The sequence below is a fragment of the Festucalex cinctus genome, chromosome 4 (genome assembly GCF_051991245.1).
Source record: "Festucalex cinctus isolate MCC-2025b chromosome 4, RoL_Fcin_1.0, whole genome shotgun sequence".
Classification (NCBI taxonomy): Eukaryota; Metazoa; Chordata; class Actinopteri; order Syngnathiformes; family Syngnathidae; genus Festucalex; species Festucalex cinctus.
In genome coordinates this window covers 30,231,275-30,256,741 of record NC_135414.1, presented here as the reverse complement: position 1 = coordinate 30,256,741, position 25,467 = coordinate 30,231,275, and the positions used below count along the sequence as shown (strand labels likewise).

Sequence of the window (25,467 nt, the reverse complement as noted above, 5' to 3'; positions counted from 1 at the left end):
TCATCATTCATCGCGCGGCCCATGAAGTGTTCCGATAGTTTCTCGTAAATGTATGAACTAACGGCCGACGAATTTGTGCAAAAATTCAGACAATTGGTGATTGATGAAGGCACAGTAAGTTTTTAATTGCGACGAGACGGGCCTTTTTTTGAAAAAGATGCCTCGCCATACCGGAAGTTTCCATGAAGTTTCAGAATTTGTTGAAAAGAATCGCCCAGAAAAAGTGTTCACTAGTCGGGCGTTTGCTCACGAAGATAAGAAAAAAAAAAAAGCAAACATCCATGGATCAGTTCTTTACAAAACACCAGGCAAAAAAAAAAAAACACACACAAAAAAAAACACTTCTGAGAGAGGAGAACATGAACCAAAGAGGGCAAAAAACGATGAGGACAGCAGTTAAAAAGGTAAATGATCATCATTTTTTATTCTTTACTTTATTCTTTGTTTTTTTACATTTTGCACAACTCATTTATTGTGCAATAATCTAATTGTAACATGTATTTGTTACATGTTTTGATGCATTTTTATGCTTTATAAAACATTTATGTCTGAATTTTGGGAGGCTTGGAACGGATTAGGGCGTTTACATGGAAAACGCGTCTCTACTTACAAAATTTTCTACTTAAGAACTTTCTTCCAGAACCAATTAATTTCCTAAGTAGAGGTAGCACTGTATAAGCATTAGCCAAATAAAGATTGCAAAACGCCGCCCTCGCCGTTTCCAAGTCCGGTTGGTCGCGAGATCTACGGCCATCGAAGCCCGAGTTCCTGTTCCTGCTCCTGCTCCTGCTCCTGCTCGCTCTCTCCGTTTGAGCGTAACGAATGCGAATGAAAGCATCGAGGCAGAGGAGTGTGAAGGGTGATTTACAGTATGTTGGTGCGTGGTGCTCGGATGTGTCATTACAATTAGATTGACCTTCCACATGCGCGCCTCGCCTTGCTTCCTTCCTTTTACGCTCTCTCGCTCGGGCTAAGCCAATCCAGATTGGTCGCCGACACGCCACCGGAGAGATGCGAAGCGAGTCGAAGCGGACGCGCCCGAGGTTACTCTTGTACGCTGTGTTTCCGAGAAGCTGCGACAATTGTACGTTTGTTTGGAAAAGACGAGAACAAAAGTCGAGCTTACTTTGGATGACAAGTTGCAAGAGTCTTACAGATTTAAACGCTGAAGCAGCATATGGTCGATTTCCGGAGGTTATTCCCTGACACGACATTCCAAATAATTGTCAACAATTGTACGTTTGTAAAATCAACACGATAAGATCAATGGTGACAAGTGAAGTCTTACTGCTTTACGTGGTGATGCGTTACGTACCCCTTCATCCGACCATTAGCGTGGATTTTAAACATATGAGGGCCAAAACATGACTTGTGAAAATTAAACTCAAAAACTAGCCACCAGAGGGTGCTAGTACTGCACAAATAGAAATCAACTTGACTTTTTTTTTTTTTTTTTAACAGATGTGCTGCTTTTAACTCATTCACTCGCCGCCATTTTCACATTGCGCAATCCCGTTCGCTCCCGGCTGTTTTACTGGATTTGGACTGATTTTGCAAGGCCCACAGAATATTGTGTTCTATTGCTATAAAAACACGGAACCTACCAAAAGAAAGATTAAAGTCACTTCTTTCATCAGGAAAAAAAGTATGTGTCTATCTGTTTCCGTTTTGCAGCAATTAGCATTAGAAGAGAGCTAAGTTTCATCAGTTTTCACAAATCTATTTAAAATTCTAAGTAATTGAGCTTTTTTTCTACATGGCCCTGGTTGATCTCCTTTGCTCTGCTGCCACCTGCTGGCCGTTTGTGTAATAACTACCATTTCTGCAACCGTTGCCTTCTGTATGCTCTAGCATAAAAAAACAAAACAAAAAAACGTATAAATACGTCTTTGGGACACTTATAACATTAAAAAAACGTATTTATACGTTATTGGGAGTAAATGAGTTTTTAATATCGTGACATGACGACGACGATATATTGTGGCAGATTTAATATCGCGATATCACGATATTGCCCGTATCGTTACATCCCTAGTATACGTACACTGACATGACATATTGTGACAGGTTTTAGTGGTGACGCATCATGCGGCTCCTTGTCCACATTGTATTCCTTTTCGCTATGTTCGAAATCGTGCTCACGAGGTCTCGCAACATTCACTGCTGGTGAGACAGCAACTTTTTCCCGAGTGTATTTTATTTATTTTTTCTTCTGTTGTTGACGCTTGCTGCTCGTTTTGGAATACACGTCGGCTTAAACGCTGATTCCTGCGACTTTAAAGGCAAATTTTAGGACCTCGGGGGTATTGGCTTTAGCATCCTCGCTAATCTGGCTCATGCTGGGACGGTGGCTTGTGAGATTTGAGGGGCTTTTGGTCAAAATTGTAATTTTGCACGCTGGTTTTTGCGCTCTACTCACGTCCGCAGTGTGCAAGTGCGTGCGTGCGTGTGTGTGTGTTTGTGTTGTCTGTGCACAATGTGAAAACATGTTGTCTCCTGGGAGCACAATGCAGTAGCTGTCAGTCAGTGGCCCATAAATATTTATACGCGGCACGGCGCTGAGGTTCTGCCGCTGCCTCTTTTGAGCGCTTTCAATGCCGCCTGGTGTTCCACGGGCATTATCCCGTCTCCTCTCTCGCCGCCGACGACCGCTGACATTGTCCCGCCGCCGTTTAGCATTCTAAACGTGCGGCCGTCGCGTCGCGTCGCGTCGCGTCGCGTCGGCCGCGCTAATGTAAGCGATATTTACATGCAAGCCGGCATCGAGGGAATCGTCGCCCATTTCAGTGCGCTGATGATAAATGAAAACGTGTGTGTGTGCGTGTGTGTGAGTACGAGTCTTTATGAGCCAAATGGGTTTGCGTGACAGTGCCACAATGGAATGTTCTTAATAACTTTCTCCTGCAAGGAGAAGAATGCAAAGTGGCTCGCTCGGCTCTTTGTCAATTTGGAATACAGCAGGTGGGGTTTGTTTTTGATGATAAAGATGGTCATAAATCCAGAAAATGGAGTTTGTCGGCATTTTCCCTCATTATTCTGTAGCTGTTAACTCATTTGCTGCCAAAAACGTATAAACACGTTCTATTTTCAATGTTGCCATGGTCCCCAAAACGTATTTATGTTTTTTTTTTTATGCTAGAGCAGTGGTGTCCAAACTCGGTCCTCAAGGGCCGGAGTCCTGCAGGTTTTGGATGTTTCTCTTCTGCAACACACAAGAAGCTCATCAGCAAGCTTTGCATAAGCCCGATAACAATCCTGTTCATTGGAATAGGTGCACTGGAGCAGGGAAACATCCAAAACCTGCAGGACTCCGGCCCTTGAGGACTGAGTTTGGACATCGCTGTGCTAGAGCATACAGAAGGCTTTGATGCAGCTTCTGAAGAGGTCGCTTAAAGCAATAGTTAGGTAGTTATTAGAGAAAAAAAAATGACTAGCAGGTGGCAGCAGAGTATAAGAGATCAACCAGGGCCATGTTGCAACAAGCTCTTTTCGCCAGTGTTTTCAACAGGGTTGTGAATAATGATGAAACTTAGCTATACAGTATTCTAATGCTAATTGCTGCAAAACAGAAACAGATACAAACATACTTTTTTTTTTCTCTTGATTAAAGAAGAGATTCTAATCTTTGTTTTGGTAGATTCCATTCCACAATATTCTCTGGGCTTTGCAAAATCCAGTAAAACAGCTGGGAGCGAAGGGGGTCGCTTCAGTAAAAATGGCTGCGAGTGAATGTTAACAATACTTTTAAGGTGACACAGCATGGAAAATTTCCCTTTTTAACTAATTCACTCGCCGCCATTTTCACATTTCGCAATCCCGTTCGCTCCCGGCTGTTTTACTGGATTTTGACTGATTTTGCAAGGCCCACAGAATATTGTGTTCAATTGCTATAAAAGCGTGGAACCTACCAAAAGAAAGATTAAAGTCTCTTCTTTCATCAGGAAAAAAAAAAGTCTTGTTTCTATCTGTTTCTGTTTTGCAGCAATTAGCATTAGAAGAGAGCTAAGTTTCATCAGTTTTTGCAAATCTATTTAAAATTCAAAGTCATTTAGCTTTTTTTCTAGATGGCCCTGGTTGATCTCCTTTGCTCTGCTGCCACCTGCTGGCCGTTTGTGTAATAACTACCATTTCTGCAACCGTTCTTTGAAGTTGAGAGGCTGCATCAAAGCCTTCTGTATGCTCTAGCATAAAATAACAAAAAAAAACGTATAAATACGTCTTTGGGACACTTAAAATAAAATAAAATAAAATATTTACACGTTATTGGGAGCAAATGAGTTAATAGCTTGTATACAGATACAGTGAGCCCCCACAATAAATAGGTGAACCTGCAATAGGTGGAAATCTGCAATAAACAAACCAAACACAACAATTTACTATGACTTACCATATTATTTGTCGCTCCCAGCTTACTGTAAAACTGACACGTCAAAGAAAATGAACCGAAATGTTCAACCAAACCATATAATTTAGTTTAAAAGTCTGTCATCTTCCTTGCAAGATATGATACAATACGGGCAAGCAGAAATTAGCATTGAAGTTAAGCTAAGTATAAACCTTCAAACAACTGCTTCTTTGACACAAAGTACAAACGGAACGTATACTCACAGGCGTGTATTTCTCTCTGCTCTGTGGGAACAACCGATTAGTAGGATTAGATTAGTCAATGGGAGTAAAACGAGGACATTCGCTGCCTCCTCTTCTTGCTTTTAGTTATTCCGCATCTCTCTCTCAGAAGAGTGTCAGCGCTGTCTGGTATCGCGCAGCACAACACTGGAGGCGCACGAAGACTAAATTCCAATTTGTGCAAGTATTTGAACCCATCGTAACGCCGACTGTTCGGAAAAGCACCTGAAGAAAACGAAAGCTTTGAAGGTTGAAGCAAGCTCGTTAGATTCGAGATTTCGATCCAATTGAAAGTCAAACAGAGAGACAAGAGATGCCCTCGCCACTCGTGGCTTACAGTAGAAGAGAGACTGAAATGCAATCTGTTGTGTTTATTCAGAAATATTAGTACGATTGTATAATCAGTGACATTATTTGAGCTCATCGTCATTGGACAAGACCAGTACCTAGAACTGAAGTTGTGCGTAGATCTGTCCTGTTTCGAGCTGTGGCAATGTGGAACAAACTGCCCACTCATTTGAGTCAAGCTTCTACAAAATGAAGCTTTTACAAATATTTCTGGAAAAAAAAAATTCTGCATTGAAAAAGGTTGAATATTGTAACTGATACACTCGCAGACATTTTCGTTGAAGCAACCCCCTTCACTCCCGCATGTTTTACTGGATTTTGACTGATTTTGCAAAGTTCACAGAATACTCTGTTGTATGGCTATAAAAACATGGGATCTACCAAAAGAAAGATGAGAGTCTCTTCTATCAGCAGGAAAAAAAAGTATATTTGTATCCGTTTCCTGTTTGCAGCAATTAGCATTAGAATATAGCTAAGTTTCAGCATGATTCACAAACCTGTTTAAAACACTGGGGGGAAAAAAGAGCTTGTTGCTTATCTCTTATACTATTCTGACACCTGCTGGCCGTTTTTTGGAATAACTATCATTGCTTTAAGCGACCTCTTCAAGTCAGCCTTTACCGCATGAAATTTTATGCGGTAGCATTAAAAAAAACAACAACAACGTATAAATACGTTTTTGGGAGTGCAGGACAAAGTATTAAAAAAATAGCGTATTTATACGTTTTTGGGCTTGAATGAGTTAAAGTCTCTTCTATCATCAGGACAAAAAAAAGTATATTTCTATCTGTTTCCGTTTTGCAGCAATTAGCATTAGAGTAAATTGCAACATTATTCACAAATTAAAGCCAGCTGTATGCTCTAGCATAAAAAACAAAACAAAACATAAAACGTATAAATACGTCTTTGGGACACTTAAAACATTTAAAATAGAACGTATTTATACGTTTTTGGGAGCAAATGTCTTGTTTTGAGCTGCTTGTGTAACAGTATGTCCGTATGTTGTTATGAAAGCAAATGTGTTTGTGTGTACTGTTTTTGTAAAAGTTTAATGGGACCCCAGGAATAATAGCTGTCAAAATGGGGATCCAAACAAATAAACAAATACTCTTACAATCAGACACACTTGGAACATGATTGTGACGTGAACGTTGCTATGAGATTTGTTTCGTTTTTCCTCTGAAATATACAGATGAACATATTTCTTTGAAATATTCTGAAATTATTTAGCATCTTTTGTTTTTGTTTATAAAGTTTACGACTCTTTCTGCGTATTCATTACTCGGTCACTGCAGATGTTGATTCCGCTCGAAGGACGCGCCGCCTCGCTTCCGACAACAAATATGCGGGACGTTTTCAAACGCTGTCCTTCCTCCTCCCGCCTCCTTCGCGCCGTATCGTTGGCGCCGTAATGCCGCGGGAGCCAACGGCAGCGTAAATCTCCAGCAGTCCACGTTGCGCAGGACGATAAATATCAGCTGTCCCGCAGTAGTAGGTCAGCGGCATAAAACCGGAAAGGACACGCGGGGGTGGTCCGTTCGGTTGGAAGTTGAGTGACGCCGTGTGTCAGCTTGGTTATTTTCATTCTCCGGGAGGTGAAAAGGCTAACGCGTAACCAGCAGGCATCTTCACACAGTGCTGGCATGTGGTAATTAAGTGCCCTAATTGCGCTACTACCGCCAAACCGGTCGCACAAGCACCGAGAATTGTAAAGAGCACACACTAATCTAAGGATACAAGGTCATCCATTGGACAAAAAAAAAAACAAAAAAAACATGGAGCTTTTCAAAATAAGCCTAAATAATGAACAACATGCTGCTTCAACATATCGAATTTGATTCCTGACTCTTATCTCATTTCATAAATATTAAAGTGATACTTGACACATTGAGCCATTTTCGGCAGGAAAACGTTCATATTTAGTCTATAATTAATGTGGTAGCTTCATTAACATTATTTTTCATCTGCAATTAGTAACTCTTTGACTGCCAAAAACGTTTAATAAAATCACGATGTATGCCGCCGTAAACGTAAAATCACGTCAACTACAATTATTATTATTATTTTTTTAAATCAATGGGCAATACAACGTCTAAGTGCAAGCGCTGCCTGGTCAATGGGTTGTGGAATCAAAGACACTCAATAACTATGGTCAGCAGATGGCAGCATTGTATCTCTTTTCAATGGGCTGCCGGTCTATGAAATTACAATGAAACATGACGTGAATGATCAAAACCTTTGTCATATAATTTTGTTTTTTTTGATAATGTGGCAGTAAAAGAGTTAAAAAGTAATTTTTGTACTTGCTGTCGACTGATGATGACATCACCTGTGCTGAGGAAGCAGGTAACGACCAATCATGGCTCCGTTTACTGACCAAACCCAGAAAACAGGTGAGCCATGATTGGCCGTTACCTACTTCCTCAGCACAGGTGATGTCATCATCAGTCGACAGCAAGTACAAAAATTACTTTTTAAAGGTATTAATTGTACAAGAAAAATAATGGAGTTAACAAATTCATTCTGGACAAAATATGAACTTTTCACTGCTGAAAATTGAGTCATGTATCCCTTTAACTGTTAAACGCAGTTAGCCAACCAACCTTAATTAACCAGCAGAAAAAAAAAGTTTAAAAAATCCAATGCTATTTTTAATAAAAAAAAAAAAAAAGTACATTGTTTGTTGGTGTTATTTTTATTTGACTTTTTTAAATGTACAAATTTAGAAATATATTTTCACATTTTCCTTTTAAGTGTTTTTGTTATGGTTTTTAATGTATTTATTATTGTTCAATTGAAATTTTCATTTTTTTAAATTATGGTTTTAATTTTAATTTTTTGTATCTGCTTCTGTTTTGCTGCAATTAGCATTAGAAGTTTCATTATTCACAAATCTAATTAGAATTGTGAGTATTTGAGCTTTTTCTCCAACATGGGCCTCGTTGATCTCCTTTGCTCTGCTGCCACCTGCTGGCCGTTAACTACTATTTTCTTCAACAGTTCAAAGCCGTCTGTATGCTCTAGCATAAAAACAAAACATAAACGTATAAATACGTCTTTGGGACACATTAAAACATTAAATAGAACGTATTTATACGCTTTTGGGAGCAAATTAGTTAAACTGTTTGTTCTCCTCGTACCGCCTGACGCACTCTACACTCTGCTACTCCATTTTTTGGGCCACTCTGAATAACCGAACGGCACATTTGAACAACGAGTTTCCGAACGATCTGAGTGGAAACGGTGTGCTCGGAGCGTATTTCCGCTTATGCACCCGCGATGAAGGAACGGATTTGTACCGTATTTACCGCACTATAAGGCGCACCTAAAAGCCTTCAATTTTTTCAAAAGCTGACCATGCGCTTTATAATCCGGTGCGCCTTATATATGGATCAATATTGAGCCGCAACAGGTCTCGCTGTCAAGACACTATCGGTGACCCTGCACGATCGGTGACAGAAGATCCCGCCATCTTGGATCGCTAGCTAATACTAATACTTTACCTCAGAGAAAATAATAAAACAGCTGTTTATTCATTTTGGAGTTGTCAGAAAGCTGGTTTGTAATCTATTAATAAAGTTTGACTGACCTATCTGACTGTTTTGTTGACATTCCCTTTAGCGCAGCACCATCTAATGGATGCATAACGTAACCCCAGCCTCTACTGTTGCGCCTTATATATGGGAAAAAGTTTGAAAATATGTCATACATTGAAGGTGCGCCTTATAGTGCGGAAAATACGGTAAAACAAACTTCCCTTCAACAAAATTGACATTTTTTTGACTGGTTCCAATCATAAAGAAGCAAAAAAAATCCTCAAATTAGTGAAGATAGATTGAAGCCGCAATAACCGAAGCGCGAAGCAGGGCGAGAGCTCTGCATACGTTCTTTTTGCGTTGCATGCTAACATCCCAAACAATCGCATATGCAAGCAAAATAGCAAATAATCGAGAAGAATTTGTTCCGTGGGCGAGACCGTCGCGTCAAGTGAGTTGTGACGATTCCGACTCGGGTGACGATGTTTCTTTTGATAAGCCCCTGTGATGATCCCAGCCCTACTCATGTTTTTTTTTTTTTTTTTTCTCCACCACATGTGAACTTAATTGGGCTCCCGTCCGTCATTAACGAGAAGCCTCTCTGCGAGTTATCCTTCCTGTGTTCTCTTGTTCGTGTCCTCCAGTTAAATCCAGTCCTAATTAACCACCTTTGAAAAGGGAATCTGTGTGATAATTACCACAAGGAGGTGGAACGGAAGAAAAATTTATTCCGCACCACTGGGATTTTTTTTTTTTTTTTTTTTTTTTTTTTTTTTTTTTTTTTGTTCTTTGTGTCCCGAGAATCACCTTCAACGTCCACTTTGGAAGCGGAGACACGCCTGCGCGGCTATATTGTCATTTTAATATAAGGAATATAAAAAAATCAGTCACAAGTAAAATGAGAGTGATAAAACAAAAGAGGGGGAGAAAAACCTAAAGAGTGCAGTAAAAAGGAAAAATGTCAGTTGCGCCACATTAAGTATACATCCTTGTTCACTTCTTATTGGATTTTTCTTTCAAACTTTCTATGGGGTCATTCCGACTGTTCACATTCAACTAAATGTCACCCAGTAGACCTCTGCCAAGGCCAGACAAGCCGACTGTTTGTTTGTTTTTTAACCCATAGATAAACGCAGACAGCTTTAATCAGGATTTTGTCACAAGGTTGTGTGCAAAATTCATGTTAAGAATTGTTAAAAACAAACAAACAAAAAATGTTTGCATATATTTACTGAAGCGAAGAATGTACCAGACATAGACACGCTGCTACCTATCGATTTGTCGAGGATAAACTTGGAATGCTTAACTCATTTGCTCCCAAAAAACGTATAAATATGTTCTATCTTAAATGTTTCCCAAGGACGTATTTATAAGTTTTTTTGTTTGTTTGTTTGTTTTTTTATGCTAGCGCATACAGAAGGCTTTGATGCAGCAACGGTTGAAGGAATTGTAGTTATTACACAAACGGCCAGCAGGTGGCAACAGAGTATAAGAGATCACACAGGGCCATGTTAAAAAAAAAGCTCAATTACAATTCTAAATAGATTTGTGAATAATAATAATGAAACTTAGCTATATTCTAACGCATAATTTCTACAAAATGGAAACAGAACTATTTTTTTTATTTTATTTTTTTATGCTAGCGCATACAGAAGTCTTTGATGCAGCCTCTGAACTGAAGAGAACGGTTGAAGCAATGGTAGTTATTACAAAAACGGCCAGAGGTGGCAGCAGAGTATAAGAGATCAACCAGGGCCATGTTGCAACAAGCTGTTTTCACCACAGTTTAAAACAGATTTGTGAATAATGATGAAACTTACCTATTCTAATGCTCATTGCTGCAAAACGGAAACAGATAGAAATGTACTTTTTTTTTCCTGATGAAAGAAGAGACTTTAATCTTTATTTTGGTGGGTTCCATGTTTTCATAGCAATAGAACACAATATTCTGTGGGCCTTGCAAAATCAGTCAAAATCCAGTAAAACAGCCAGGAGCGAGTCACTTCAGTGAAAATGGCTGCGAGTGAATGAGTGAAGTATCTTACATTAGAAATTTCTATTCATGTGTTCTTTTATTCTTAGTACGTATCAATAATGCAGTGGAATGAGAGGCGGAATTAATCGTTCCCGTCTTGAGTTTCCAAATGTCAAATAAAGAGCCTGAATAGTTGTGCAAAATTAGGGTAATAAGGCGAAGTTGAAACCAACTCATAAGTCTTTTTAATCAGATGGTATAATTGTCAAGTTATGCGTGTTACTATTAGGTTTGCAAACGTCCTTATAAAAGGTGTTTTTGTTTTGTTTTTTTCTATTTAAAAAAAATAGGTTAGGTTTGGGTAAGAGGTTGGTGTTGTGTTTAACAATTTGAGAATTAGTGGATTGGTGTGAGGGTTAGATCTAAACGATTTTGGAAGAAAAATCTGTCATTTTCTTTTCTTGAATATTGTGATTGCAATTTAATACGCGGTGATTTTTGGAACATACGGAAGCGTATTGCATTCACTTGAAAAAAAAAATCTGTTTTTCTGACTATTTTTTTGGGGAGCTTTGGGGGGTTTTTTAAGTATTTTTTTTCCTGTTTTTCTGATTTTTTGTTTTGTTTTATTGATTTTTTTTCTGTCATAAAGAAAATATTTTGAAAAACTTATTCCAGAAAAACAGGAGGAAAAATTCGAAAAAACAGAAACAATTTTATTTTTTGCAAAAAACAGAAGAATTTTTTTTTTTACGAAAAACAGCGCACCAACTTCTGCTTTTATGGCCATGCATTTTTTTTTATTTTATTTTCTAACCTCTGAATTCCAAGTGACTTGTTGCAGACCACTGACCTGTATATATGACTGGATAGCCGATAGGCCATACATGCTAGTGCAAGCTGTTGAAGTTACAGGGCGGCCATCTTGTTACTCCCACCATTCAAAAGCAAAGCTCCACAAAAAAAAAAAAAAAAAAAAGAGTAAAAAAACAGGAGTTTTTTTTTTGTTTTGTTTTTTTCAAGTGAATGCAATACGATTCCGTCGGAATATATTCTAAATTTCTCTGCGATAATAACAAAAAAATATGTTAAACGTGTTGGTGAATGTCTGGACAAGGTTTAGTGAACATTTACCACCTTGGACGAACCCTGGCAAGAAATCAACATTGGAAACGGTCGCGAATGTTTTCCCCTTCAGTGGAAAACTGACTTTTTACGGTTCCTGTTCAAGGTTAGCCTCATCGAAACATTTCACAATTTTACAGAAATAACGAGCCATCGTTATTTGAGGTGAGCAGTTCCTGTTGCTGCTGTTATTACCCTCCTATCCAGAAGGTGGTGCTAGGGGACTTATTGCGTAATGTGTTTTTTTGAGGATCCATGATGCTTCCCAGTTCCCACTGGCAAAAACACCAATTTTATTTTTATTTTTTTGGGAGTGTGCGAGTTGCAGCACAATGTTGCCTTTAAGCGCTTCGATCCATCTGAGCGATGCGCTGACAGCGGCGTAATGAAAGAGACGATTTTGAATCTTGGGGGCGGGGGTGTCGGTAGTAAATTACACCGGCATCTGGGGGAGAAAAAAAAACAAAAAACGATGATGCCGATGTCACGCCTGATCAATCGATCTGAGCGAATTAGCTAATGCGCCCGAGGCGGGCGCCTTACATAAACATAAAACACTTTGGCGAAAGCGCCGTTGGCCGCGATGGCCGCCGCCGCCCATTACGGGCGAGGGAACATTGACGAATGCCGCCCCGAGTCTGCCGAGGAGCCGGTGAGGGATCTTTGCCAAAGTGGCATCATTCTCCAAGACAAATGGCAGGACGCTGCAGCGCGGGGGAAATGGATTAGCAAGCCGGGCGCGGGAAGCTCATCTTTAAACATCACGCGGCGATCGGGCGCTTTGCCATCATCACGGTCCACATTTGCAGATATTTGTTTTGTTTGGAATTTTGCGACACATGTTAAGGTGGTCGTCAAAATGTTTGGGGCGCTTTACAATATTCGATACCAGGCGTCAACAAGCTTTGCTTTCAAAAGAGCCATTTTAGGCCAAATAAATAAGCAAAAAAAAAAAAAAAAACATGTCTGGAGTCACCAAAATATATGAAGATTGTGATGAAGGAAGCAGTGTGTTAGTGTTAGTCGAATGTACTGAGAGCCCCGGAACTAATTAGAGCTGCACCACAGCACAAAAATATGAGCAGCAGCATCCAATATGTAAACATTCATTTTCTTCTATCGTTCCTCTCCCCTTTTTTACATTTTTTGGGGGGGTAATTTTTCATACATTTTTATTAGACTTTTCTAACTTTCTGACAAATTTCTGACATTTTTGGCAATGGTCATTTTCTTACATTTTTTATGGGTATTTTTGTGCCTGTTTTGCTATCAATTTTCTGACAATTTTGGGGAATTTTGTGGACATGTTATGGTCGTTTTTAGAATTTCTTCTGCTTTTGGACATTTTATAGTTACTTTTTAAATGTTTTCTTTTTGGGGGGGTTTTTCATGAATTTTCTGACTCGTTTGACAATTTTGTGTACATATTTGCTTATTTTCTTACTGGCTATTTTTTCTGCCTGTTTTGCTATCAATTTTGTGAGAATTTTGTGGACATTTTATGATTGTTTTTAGAATTTCTTCTGCTTTTGGACATTTTATAGTTACTTTTTATTTGATTTCTTTTTGGTCTTTTTTTCATGAATTTTCTGACTTGTTTGACAATTTTGTGTACATATTTTGGACATTTTCTTACTGTCATTTAAGGCTATTTTATCTGCCTGTTTTGATATCAATTTTCTGAGAATTTTGTGGACATTTTCTGGTCGTTTTTAGAATTTCTTCTTCTGCTTTTGGATATTTTATGGTTACTTTTAAAATGTTTTCTTTTTGGTCTTTTTTTTTCTCATGAATTTTCTGACTTGTTTGACAAATTTGTGTACATTTTATGGTCATTTCTTTTGTTATTGGACATTTCATAGTAAATTGATAGGTAGTAGGGGTGTGCCAAAAAATCGATTCTCATAAGAATCGCTTTTCTCATTTAGTACAATTCACAATCGATTTTAAATGTCCTAAAATCGATTTTATTTAGATTATTTTATATTATCTTCTCCTTGTTTGTGTACTGGGAACGCTGTTCATGTTGTACCCGAGTTGGCCACTAAGGGGCAGTGTGGTTCAGTGCGTTCTGATACACAGTTAAGTTGTAGCCACATTAGAGAGTAGAAGGAAAAAAGTCACGATCAAGTGATGCCAATAAAAGTTGATTTTTTTTTATTTTTTTTTTAAATGCCGGTGAGTAATGCTAAGACACTTCTCTGTTTACATTCCTGAAGCGTTTTGTATGAATAGTCGTTCTTCTGCGGGATAAAAGTGCCGCGAGTAGCGCGCTAATTAGCATTAGCGGGTCAGGCTAGTAGTAGATCGTGACAATTATTTGCTCGTCACGTATGAAATGAAGCAGAAATCATTGTCAATCAAATCATTTTGAATCGAAAATCGCAAACCCGAAAATCTGAATCGAATCTTGAGACGGTCAAGGATTGTCACCACTTGTCGGTAGGTAGATAAGTACAATGGGTAGTATAGTTAGCAGGTCAGATTTGTTGCAACTGGTAGCGAGTAGCGGTGTCATTTTGACTAATTTATGTTGTCATAAGGATTGTAATGATTGAATGTTGATGATTGAATGTTGTAGGTAGGAGCTGTTTGAAATCCCTGTTGGTCAATGTAGCAGCTAGCTACCTACGATAGCTCCATAGTTGGGACCAGCACACGATTGTGAATTATGAAACACGCCGACTGTACACTGGCCCTTAAGGGTACAAAAGACTTCATAATTGTAATTGTGCACCTGGACGTGGTCCTTTTTGTTGTCATCTGGGCTTTAGCGTAGGTTTTATCGTACATTGGAGTCGCCGTATATACATATTAGCCGGTCTGGCGTTTTCCATCACTCATGTATGAAAAATACGATTTTACATTGTTCTGAAAAATCCAAGAGGTCCAATTCTTCCCTTCGCACTCGGGCAGAAAACCAACGCGGGGGTGTGCGTGCGTGTGCGTGTTTGTGAGCTTTTGGAACACAGCCATCATCGATCTGCCTCCGAGTCTGATCAGATGCTTTTTCATTCCATTTCATGTGCCCTATTAAAGAGACACATTCGTCGCAGGTACCATTTTTATTATTATTTTTTTTCTGTTTGTTTTTTTTGCCATGGCAATGTTGTGGACTTCCTCCATAGTTGTGTGCATGTGAGACGTTTGAAGTCTTGGTTGTTTGTTGTGTGCTCTGCATTTTTTTTTTTTTTTTTTGTGTGCTTTCCAATAAAGCGCCCGCTCAGTCGAGGTTCTGGGCGTCCCGGAGGAGAAGGGAAAACTCAAAAATATCATCCTTTTTGTTCCCGCTTCTCTCAGAGACAACACTGAGCTAAAATTAAAAAAAAAAAAAAGACGCTGGGGCCCGTCTTCTCTTCATACAAATGCGAGCCAAGCCAAAGACAAACACAAAGTAAACGGCGTTGCAAAGGTAGGTAGGTAACAAATAAATAAGGTGAATAGATATGAAAGTGAGATACTGTACATGTGTTAGGTAGCAACATCAAGGTTGAGGTAAGTAAACGATAACGGCAATATCGTGATATCGGGATATTACAACTGCCACAATATATCGTTGACGTCCTGTCACAATATTGAAGGGAGTGCATCTGTTAAAAAAAAAAAAAAAAAAAAAGTCAGGTTGATTTCCATTTGTGCAGTTCTAGCACCCTCTGGTGGCTAATTTTTTTTTTGTGCAGTTTAATTTTCACAAGGCATGTTTTGGCCCTTCTATGTTTCAAATCCACGCTAATGAAAGATGAACATAATATGCTTGTGAATCGAGTCAATATGTGGAAAACTCAATGTGAAAATAAGTGCCACAGTATTTAAGTATTAGAGATTGTTAGTTGTTTATATTAGGGGTGTCAGGCGATTTGTTTTTGTTTTTTTTAATCATAATTAATCGCATTACTTCAATAGTTAACTGACTCACAAATTTTATGTGTTCTAAATGTACAATAAAATATTTTTCGAGGTTTTTATACTTTTAACATAAAAGTGGAAAAAAAATGTTAAACAAATAGAAATATGGCTGCATCTTTTAGTCAGTATTTTCATAATCGTTCATAAAATTTAGTTAAAATAAAAAAGATGTACTGTACTATAAAAAAAACAAGTGCGATATTGATTTATGTTGATGTCATTTTTCTTCCACTAGATGGCATGGTTGCATTTGTAAGACGGTGACAGCTCAGTGCATTTTCATTTTCATATTACGAGCTATCTATTCTATAACATGAAGTAACTTATGAAATTATGCACATTTTTTCAAATAAATTGGTAAATACAATTTGACCGCAGTCTCCACAAATTATTATTCATGAAATTTATTACTGCTAAATTTTGATGTGGACGTCTGCTGCCTTGCACAGGAATTCGCCCAGGACAAGCTTTCCAATTTAAGGGGCAGTCATTAATCGCACAAAAAAAAATAATAATTAGTTGGCAATTTTGACACCCCTAATTTATATGCATCACCATTATTTTTATTTTTTCATTTTATTTTTTTTACAATATTTTGACTTTTTTTGTATCGCCAACCTCTCCACAATATCGTGATAATTATCGTATCGTGACCTTTCATATGGTAATAATATCATATCGGGATGTTTGGATATCGTTACATCCTGATCAATTAGTGGTCAATATCAGTGCTTGGTTGGTAAATGGTGAGGATACTGTAGGTACGCTAGCAAGACAGGAAGATACTATTGGAACCAATTAATTTCCGCAAGGTTAAGCAAAAATCAAAAAGTAAAAAAAAAATATTTTTTTAAATCTTGTCCTTTGATTTGAGTTTACATTGTGTGTGGGCGGAGCATCAAATAACTGTCCAGAAAATAGAAAACTCTCATCAGCATCACAAGAGCAATTAGCTGTTTTTTTTTTTTTTGTTTTTTTTTTGTTTTTCTCATTGTTTCATAAAATGAAAACTCGGGAGGTTTTTTTTTTATTTTTTTTTTGTTTTTTGGTGGGGGGGGGGGGGGGGGGACAAGTTTGCTGCTCTAAAATGATTTATTTTGAAAGAATGGCAAAACACACGCACACAATTCCAGCAACGTGCCTCCCTACCGCGCCCGGCAATTTGTCCATGCTGATGCTTCTTCGCTCACATCCCTAATAACGTGTGTTCCCACACGGAAGCGCCGACGACGACCGCAACGGCGGCGCAGCTGTCCCGAATAAATTGCGACTTTGGCGTTTACGTCCTGCACTTCTCCGCTCCCCCGTTCTCGGGCTGAGCTCCGTTATTGGATGTTGCTTCGCTCTTGATTAGCTATTTGCTACCTCGCGGTGGAGGCGCTCGGCATTGTGGGTAAGCGGATCGGCTGTCACGAAGCTCCTCTGCTGTTGACTTCCTGTACGCGTGGCGGTTTTCAACATGTCAAAGATGTCAACAAACATATATTTATAGTAGATATATAAGACATTCTACTTTTTTGTGTGAAAAATATATCAATGTTTTTCTAAAACTAACACAAGTTTTTGTCCGACCAATAAGATTATCAATAAGATTATGATTCTTTCTTTTTTCTCCAAAAATTCAATACATTTTCGAAAGAATGCTTTTTTTCTTTGAAATGTGCTTTAACCGAAAATATTACAATTTTCAGCTAAATTTTGTGTTTTTTAATCGAAATTATGTCACATTTGACAACAGAATGTACTGCCCCACCGTTTTTAAATATTTTATGTTATTTTTTTTTTAGACTTTTTCTCCAAGATATCTTATTTCTCAGAAAATATTCACACTTCGCCCCCCAAAATATACATCTATATTCTTAAAAAACTGTTACAACTTTTTAAATTCATTTGCTCCCAAAAACGTATAAATACGTTCTATTTTAAATGTTTTACGTGTCCCAAAGACGTATTTATACGTTTTTGTTTGTTTGTTTGTTTTTTTATGCTAGCGCATACAGAAGGCTTTGATGCAGCAGTGGTTGAAGAAATTGTAGTTATTACACAAACGGCCAGCAGGTGGCAACAGAGTATAAGAGATCAAACAGGGCCATGTTAAACCAACAAAGCTTCTTCTTCATATAAGCTTGATTTCTGACGAAACATCTTTAAAAAAACATAAAAATCCAAAATGCGCTCACATATTTTAGCGAGCTCAATGATGAAAAAAAACTCTCGTGCGGTTTCAGGTCCGGTGGCTGTGATCAGCGGCGAGGAAGACTCGGCCAGCCCTCTTCACCACGTCAACCACGGGATTATAACGCCGTGCACGCTGGACGCGGGACCGGACGCCGTCGTCATCGGGATGACCCGCATCCCCGTGGTGGAGAACCCGCAGTATTTCCGACACGGGCACAACTGCAACAAGCCCGCCACCCGTGAGTACGCAACGATAATGCGCGTTTGTTTCTGACGCCGCTCTCTTTTGAGGGTACTTGAGTCGGCGTTTGTCGTAAAGAAAGAGCAAAACAAAAGCAGCTTTTGATGATTGCGCAACTGAATTCTCATGCGATATGATGTCATCAGATTAATTAATTAATTTTTTAATTAGGTGTGACACTAAGTGGCTCTGTGAAAGTTTGTCATTAAATTGTGTTTTCTATTTTTTTATTTTTTATTTTTTCAATAACGTTGGAATTTTAGATTATTTTATATTAGTACAGTTTCACCCCCGAAAAAACAGATCATACTTTATTCTTATAAGACTATGACTTTTTGGAACTATGAAATAAAATTATCACTTTACAATACTGTAATTTGATTCTTTTTTTTTTCTCAGCTATACAATATTCATAAATAGATAATATAAAGAAAATCTTTAAATAAAAAAAATTGGTAAATTCATCTAATATATATATATATATATATATATATATATATATATATATTTATTTTTTTAATGAAAACTATTATATAAAATTATCACTTTACAATACTGTAATTTGATTCTTTTTTTCCTCTCAGTTATACAATATTAAATAGGTAATATAAAATAATAATTTTTCAAGAAAAAAATATGTAGATTCTTTTATATATATATATATATATATATATATATATATATATATATATATATATATATATATATGTATATATATGTATATGTATATGTATATATATGTATATGTATATATATGTATATGTATATGTATATATATGTATATGTATATATATATATATGTATATGTATATATATATATGTATATATATATATATATGTATATGTATATATATATATATGTATATATATATATATATGTATATATATATATGTATATGTATATATATATATATGTGTATATGTATATATATATATATGTGTATATGTATATATATATATATGTGTATATATATATATATATATATATATATATATATATACATATAAGAATATATATAATTAATTTATTTATTTATATTTATTTATGATTCTGGTTCCTAAATTGCTTCATTCTTGTTCGGTGGCTTCTTCACGGCAAACTAGGTGTCAAAATTTAGCACCGACATTTTAAATATGAATGATTCCGAGATAACCGGAATGTATCGTCCTTGTTCCAATCGACTCCGAATGCACAACCGTAAGATACACATTATATCATACCTTATTTTTTGTGGTATCATTGTCAGGGTGGCGAAAACACTTCTGGCTACTTTTTTTTGACCTCACAGTTGTTTTCTAAATATCCATGTAGCGATATGGACTCCAGTCAAGTCCCAAGGTGCACCTCTGCTGTAATTTGCTGTTTATCTTTACAACGAGCCACGCCGAGTCCCCCCGAGGCCTTCGCCGTAATGTGCTGTCATCTATTGTGCAGAGCCACGCGGCGCGAGCATCTGGCGGCGTTCCTCGTACAGAATCAACTCGGGCGCAAATGTGGCAGCCACAAGATCACTTCAAGGCCTAATTAGCCACCATCGCGCCGCGGCCCGTCGCTAGAACGCCGACCGACCGACCGACGACTGCGTCGTCCGCTGTATGTCCCAAAATGGCCGTCGGTCAGGCAGCGACGCGTGTTCTCAAACGGGGACGGGGGCGAGGGAAGGAAATCCCATTTAGAGGTGATAAATAAATGAGGGCTCTTTATGTATTATGAATGGCATGAATTGTTAATGTCCGGTCGTCGGCGGATTTATGACATCTCACGCCGCGCGCGCGGCGTCTGATTGCCGGCTAATGAATAAATGACACACCGTTGAAACTTCCACCTGCACGTGGAAGCGGCTCGCCGGGTGCGAAGGTACATCTGGATGGTCAGCAGACCATCCAAATCGGGGAAAAAGATGCCGCGAATCCGAAAGCCGTCACGAGGTCAGGATGGTGGCCCTCGCTTTTCCGTTAGTGGCTGCGAGAACAAAATGGCTGCCCACTGTTTCTGCCTGCTCTGAATATCAAAGTGTTGCTTATGCTCATCGTACTCCGCTTGCAATTTTTTTCGTGAATAAAATAGAGCTTTTCGTCAGGAAAAACAAAACTGTCCAAAAGATCACAAACTTTTTTTTATTTTGGAACATAGAATTTTACTTTTGTAGCATTACAGGTTTGTTTATTTTTGAAAATAACTTTTCTGATTGAAAACACAGTGGATCCCCACATCATTGTGGTTCGGCATCTGCCGATACACATATTAGTAGAATTTTTTTGCAAATATTTTTTTTCGAACAAAGCCTTTTTAATCTTCAACAAATATGACTATTTTTATCGTAAAATTAAGAAATAAAATGCTAATTAGACCCCCTTTCATCTCAAAATATACAACTTCTTATCTAAAAAAAAATCAGCTTTGGAAAATATTATTATTATTATTATTATTATTATTGTAATTTTTTACTTGTTCTCATAAGATTAAAGATTTTTATTTTTTAAAATATGAAAAAAAAAATGTAAATTCAAATTCCTGTAAATTCAAATATAGGACTTTTTAACAATTGTAAAAAAAAATAAAATAAAAAATAAAAAATACTACTCAAATATAACTTTTTTTTCCCCTTTGTAAAAGTGACATCGGCACGTTTGTGAGTCTCTGAGTGTGAGCTGTGGTTGACACCAGCTACTTCGTTTTACTATTCTCCTCCGTAAAGATACGAAATGGTATCCTGTAAAAACATTTTAAAAAATTACCGTAATAAACATCAACAATATAATAGCGGGTGTGCTGATGATGAACAGCGATACGGCGGGTGACCAATGTATACTTTTTTTGCCCCCTCTAAGTGCATCATAATATGAATCCCACACTCATCGCAAGGTCGGAATGGTCATCGCTTTTCCAGTCCGTGGCTGGGAAAACAAATTGGCTGCCGACTATTTCTACCTGTGCGGAATATGAATGTTTCTTACCCTCGACGCTCAACCTGCAGTATGACTTCTTTTTTTTTTCTCTCATAACGACTTTTTCTCAAAAGTATTACAGGGATACTTGACTTATTGAACAATTTTTAGCAGTGAAAAGTTCACATTTTGTCCAGAATGAATTTGATAACTTTGACCAATCATGGCTCAGTTTACTGACCAAACCCAGAAAACAGGTGAGCCATGATTGGCCGTTACCTACTTCCTCAGCACAGGTGATGTCATCATTAGTCGACAGCAAGTAGAAAAATTACTTTTTAAAGATATTAATTGTACATGAAAAATAATGACGCAAAAAAAAATGCATCATTTGACGTATTTTTCCGTCAATGGCAGTGAATGAGTTATAGACAAAACATGAACTTTTTCTGCTTAAAATTGTTCAATGAGTAAAGTCGAGTTTATAAAAATTGTGAAATTATATATTCTTTCCGGAGAGGAAAAAATAATTTTCTTGTAAAATAACTGATGTTGTAATTTATTTATTTTTTTTTCAAAAAAATATCCTATTCATTTAGCATATAAACAAATCATTTAACGTTTACATTCATTTAAAAAAAAAAAAAAAAATTTGTTAAAAAAAATAAATAAATTTCGTAGAGCCCATTTTCTCTCATACTTGTATTTTTTTTTTTCTCTCTACAGTGTACAACTTATTAGGAAAAAAAAATGTCTACATTCGCGTAACTTTCTGACCTTTTTCCTTTCTTTATTCTTTCTTGAAACTCTCCTTTTTTGTGTGTGTGGGAAGTTCATCCTATTAAGAGCCCCAGAACTCATCACAAGGTCGTAATGGCCTCCGCTTTGCCAGTCATTGGCCGGGAAAACAAAATGGCTCCCGACTGTTTCTGCCTGCGCTGAATATGAATTGCGTTCCCTTCCCCTCAGGACGCGCGCCCCGGGAAAGGAAACGCATGTGCTTATCAGTGTGTGTGTGTGTGTGTGTGTGTGTTTGCTGGGGTGCGTGCGTGCGTGGGTGTTTGCCAGCCTGTGTCAACCTGTGAATGAGAGTGCGGCGGATGTGGGCGGACTGCTAGTGCCGCTCCCGGCCACCGTTTCCCTGCAATCGTCTCTGCGGGGCGGTGACTGCAGCAGGCCTGGTTCCTGTGTTGGGGGGTGATCGTGTCGGAGATGGTCTCAGGGGGGTCCGCCCCCACCCCCCACCCCCCACTATTGTCCAGCAAAGAGCTTTACTGGGCTCACATACAGCCGAGCTGCATTATTGATGGCTGGCTCGCCGATCTGTAATGTATTCATTGATTTAGTTGAAAGCCTCGCATTCAAGGGAATACGCCGCTGCCAGTTTCACGCGCGCACGTTGCCGTCCGTCAGTAATGCGGTGGTCAAGTCCAGTCCAGTCGGCCATCTTGACCAGAAAACGACGCGGTTGCATCGAAAGAAAGCGGCCTGCCTGCAACATTGCTGACGTTCGTTTTTTTTGTTTTGTTTTTTTTTCCCCATAAATGGTTTATTCATGAGTGTTTCCTCTTCCAGTCACCCCCCCCCCCAGCCCAGCCTAGTGTTTATATTTTAGTGCTGTTAAATATCGCCTTGGAACAAGATGAGTCGAAGGAGAATCTGGGCATTCCTACGTTAACGTTTTCAGGAAAAAAAGAAAAAAAAAAGTACAAAATGTGATCCAAACGGGATGTGATTACAGTTGAACTCCAGTCGAACCTGGGAGCTGAATACTTTGGATTGGGAATGACCACTCGAAGGTGGCGGCAGATTTTTGTCTGTTGGCTGCAAACTCGGCTGCTGCTGCAAGTTCACTTCCCAGAGTTCCTTTGCTATGCGGGCAAAACTCAACTTTATTTATAAAGCGCTTTAAGAACAGGTATTGCTGTATACAAAGTGCTGTACATAAACATAAATATCAGTTTTGCAGTAAACAAGAAAAAAGCAAACATTTTGAAGTGCGAATACAAGTTTTTGTATTTTTATTTTTATTTTTATTTTTTTACCAGTACCATAACTGACCATGCGCCTTATAATCCAGTGCGCCTTATATATGGATCAATATTGAGCCGCAACAGGTCTCGCTGCCAAGATGCTATATCGGCACGATCGGTGACGCGCATGCGCAGAAGATCCCACCATCTTGGATTGCTAGCTAATGCTAATACTTTACCTCAGAGAAAATAATCAAACAGCTGTTTATTCATTTTGGGAGTGAATGGAGTTGTCAGAAAGCTGCTTTGTAATCTATTAATAAAGTTTGACTGACCGATCTGACTGTTTTGTTGACATTCCCTTTAGCGCAGCACCATCTAATGGATGCATAACATAACTCCAGCCTCTATTGTTGCGCTTTATATATGGAAAAAGCTTTAAAATATGTCATTCATTGAAGGTGCGCCTTATAATGTGGTGCGCCTTATAGTGCGGAAAATGCGGTAAATACATTTTACATCAGTAAATAAATACGAAGTAGGCGAGTGAACAATGTAGTTTCAGTTAGTTTTCTTTTTTTTAAAAAGCATTTTCGTTTTTATTTTATTTCGGTAACAATATTATTTTATTTTTGTTTTAGTTTTTTTCATTAGTTTTAGTGCACTAAAATAACCTTTAATGCCACCGTTTTTTTTTTTTTTTTTTATACCCTCCCTTCTTACTTTAACCATCTCCAAACATTTTTGTTTTGTTTTATTTTATTTGAACTGAGTCAAATGCAATTTTTAGCATATGTCGCGGGCCACTGAAAAATGGACAGCGGGCTGCAAATGGCCCCCGGGCCGTAGTTTGGACACCCCTGGTTTAATGCATAGCCTTTTCCGTATCTAATAAAAATAAAAAAATAAAAATAAAAGTACCTTTTGGTGTATATAAGCAATTACAAACTGCCTCTATCCACCCCACCTTAGCAAGAAATCTCCTATTAGCTGATCACTTCAGCATCAAAGTCAAAGATCAAAATCGTCATGGAGTCTACTTGGATGCTGGACAGCTAACACGTTGATATTGATGTTTGTATATGCATACTTTTTTTTTTTTTTGATTGATATTCTGGTTCCACTCCTAATGCTAATTAGCCACGATGCGTGCGCTGCCTTTTCTACATCTTGGCTGACTCCCAAAATGGCCGTCCGTCATGCTAAACCAAAATAAATGACGCGAGCGCCATCAGATTGTCCTCGAACTCCACTTGAACGCATGGAATCGCGACGGCCAATCAAGTGGGACCAAAAAAAAAAAGTGACAATTGGATCGGTTGCGCAAGAGAAGGGAAGTAAACAGCGGAGATGCGACTGATTAGGATGTTTCGTTGAGTGCTTTTTTTTTCTGTTTTATTTTTAATCCGCCGGGCGTTAGGCAAAAAAAAAAAAAAAGGCCAATTCCGTCGGCCGCATTAGTGAGATAAAGGCGGGAAAGGCAAAGGACAATTCTTTAGCCTAATGACAGATTGCTATCTCGCCGGGATCGTCTGTCTCACAGCAAGTGGCTTTGTTTAATCGCCTGGATTGCTTTTTTAATTACGGATTTGTTACGTCCCGTCGGCCCGATATGAACAATGGCTTCAGAAGAAGAGGAGGAGGAGCGTCACTTGGTTTAGCTTAGCATTGTTGCGTTCCTCGCCGGGGTTATTAGCGACGCCGCGAAGACGAAGCTGGCGCCGTACTTCCCGTACCCACGGTAACAATTCAGAAAACTTGCGGTTGCGTTTTGAACTCAACCAAATATGTTCTGTGAAAATAAAAGATCTCGTTTTTGACTAACCTATTTTCTCAACGACAGTTAACTCTATTATAAATAAATTATTTGTCTTTATAAACATTAAAGACAATTTTGTGTACTCATTGAACGTATCATAACTATTGTTCGGCTTGTCCCATCAGAGCTCGCCGCAGTCAACAAAACGATTCAATCTACCGTGTCCCAAACGTGTCGTTAGAAGCTTCAAAGAGAATTTAGAGTAATCTAATGTACTTTTTTTTACTTTTTTTTGTAAGCAAAGAAGATAACTTAGTCTTTGATGAATGCGACATAGGTAAGTTTGAAAAAAGGAAAAAAAAAAAGTTTTATTAGCCTCAAAGAGAATTAGGTGTCTAAAATAAATTTGTAACTAATACTGTATGTTTTTGTAAATGTATGGCCTTTGACCAATCCAGTGCTTCTCAAATAGTGGGGCGGGCTCCATCAAGGGGGGCGCATTTGACCTCGGGGAACAGGCTTTTTTATTTTTTATTTTTTATTTATTTATTTTTTTTACTGTTCTAGAATAAAGTGCAATTGCACCTCCGCTACATTAGAGGGTAGTGGCGCGCTCATTATTGGCAGAGTGTGCGCAGGGAGCATTCGCTCGGTGGTGTAGGGATTTTGTTTGCACTGAGCATGTGCGCTTTGCACACAGCAAAAAATAAAAAATAAAAAATAAATCCACAAATTATTTAATATTTTTGTTTTGCAGGTTAAAGGTTTTTTTTGTTTTTTTGTTTTTTTTATATTGTGTTCCTGAGTTAATGTTGTCGATCAGTTTGAATGCATTATTATTTATTGATTTTATGTAATTTTACTTTTCCGTAGCATATGGTTTGACGTGGTCAGTCAAAAAACGTTTATAG

The 25,467-nt window shown here is 38.1% G+C and overlaps 1 protein-coding gene across 5 annotated transcripts in view; it reads left to right on the top strand.

The window, feature by feature from the left end:
* Positions 1-25,467, top strand: part of ntrk3b (neurotrophic tyrosine kinase, receptor, type 3b) — a 284,546-nt gene that overhangs the window by 215,416 nt on the left and 43,663 nt on the right. For all 5 annotated transcript variants that reach the window (XM_077520229.1, XM_077520224.1, XM_077520227.1 and 2 more), the window contains one exon: positions 17,745-17,933. In XM_077520229.1, coding sequence (XP_077376355.1) covers positions 17,745-17,933 — 189 coding nt within the window. The remainder of the gene's footprint in view (positions 1-17,744; positions 17,934-25,467) is intronic.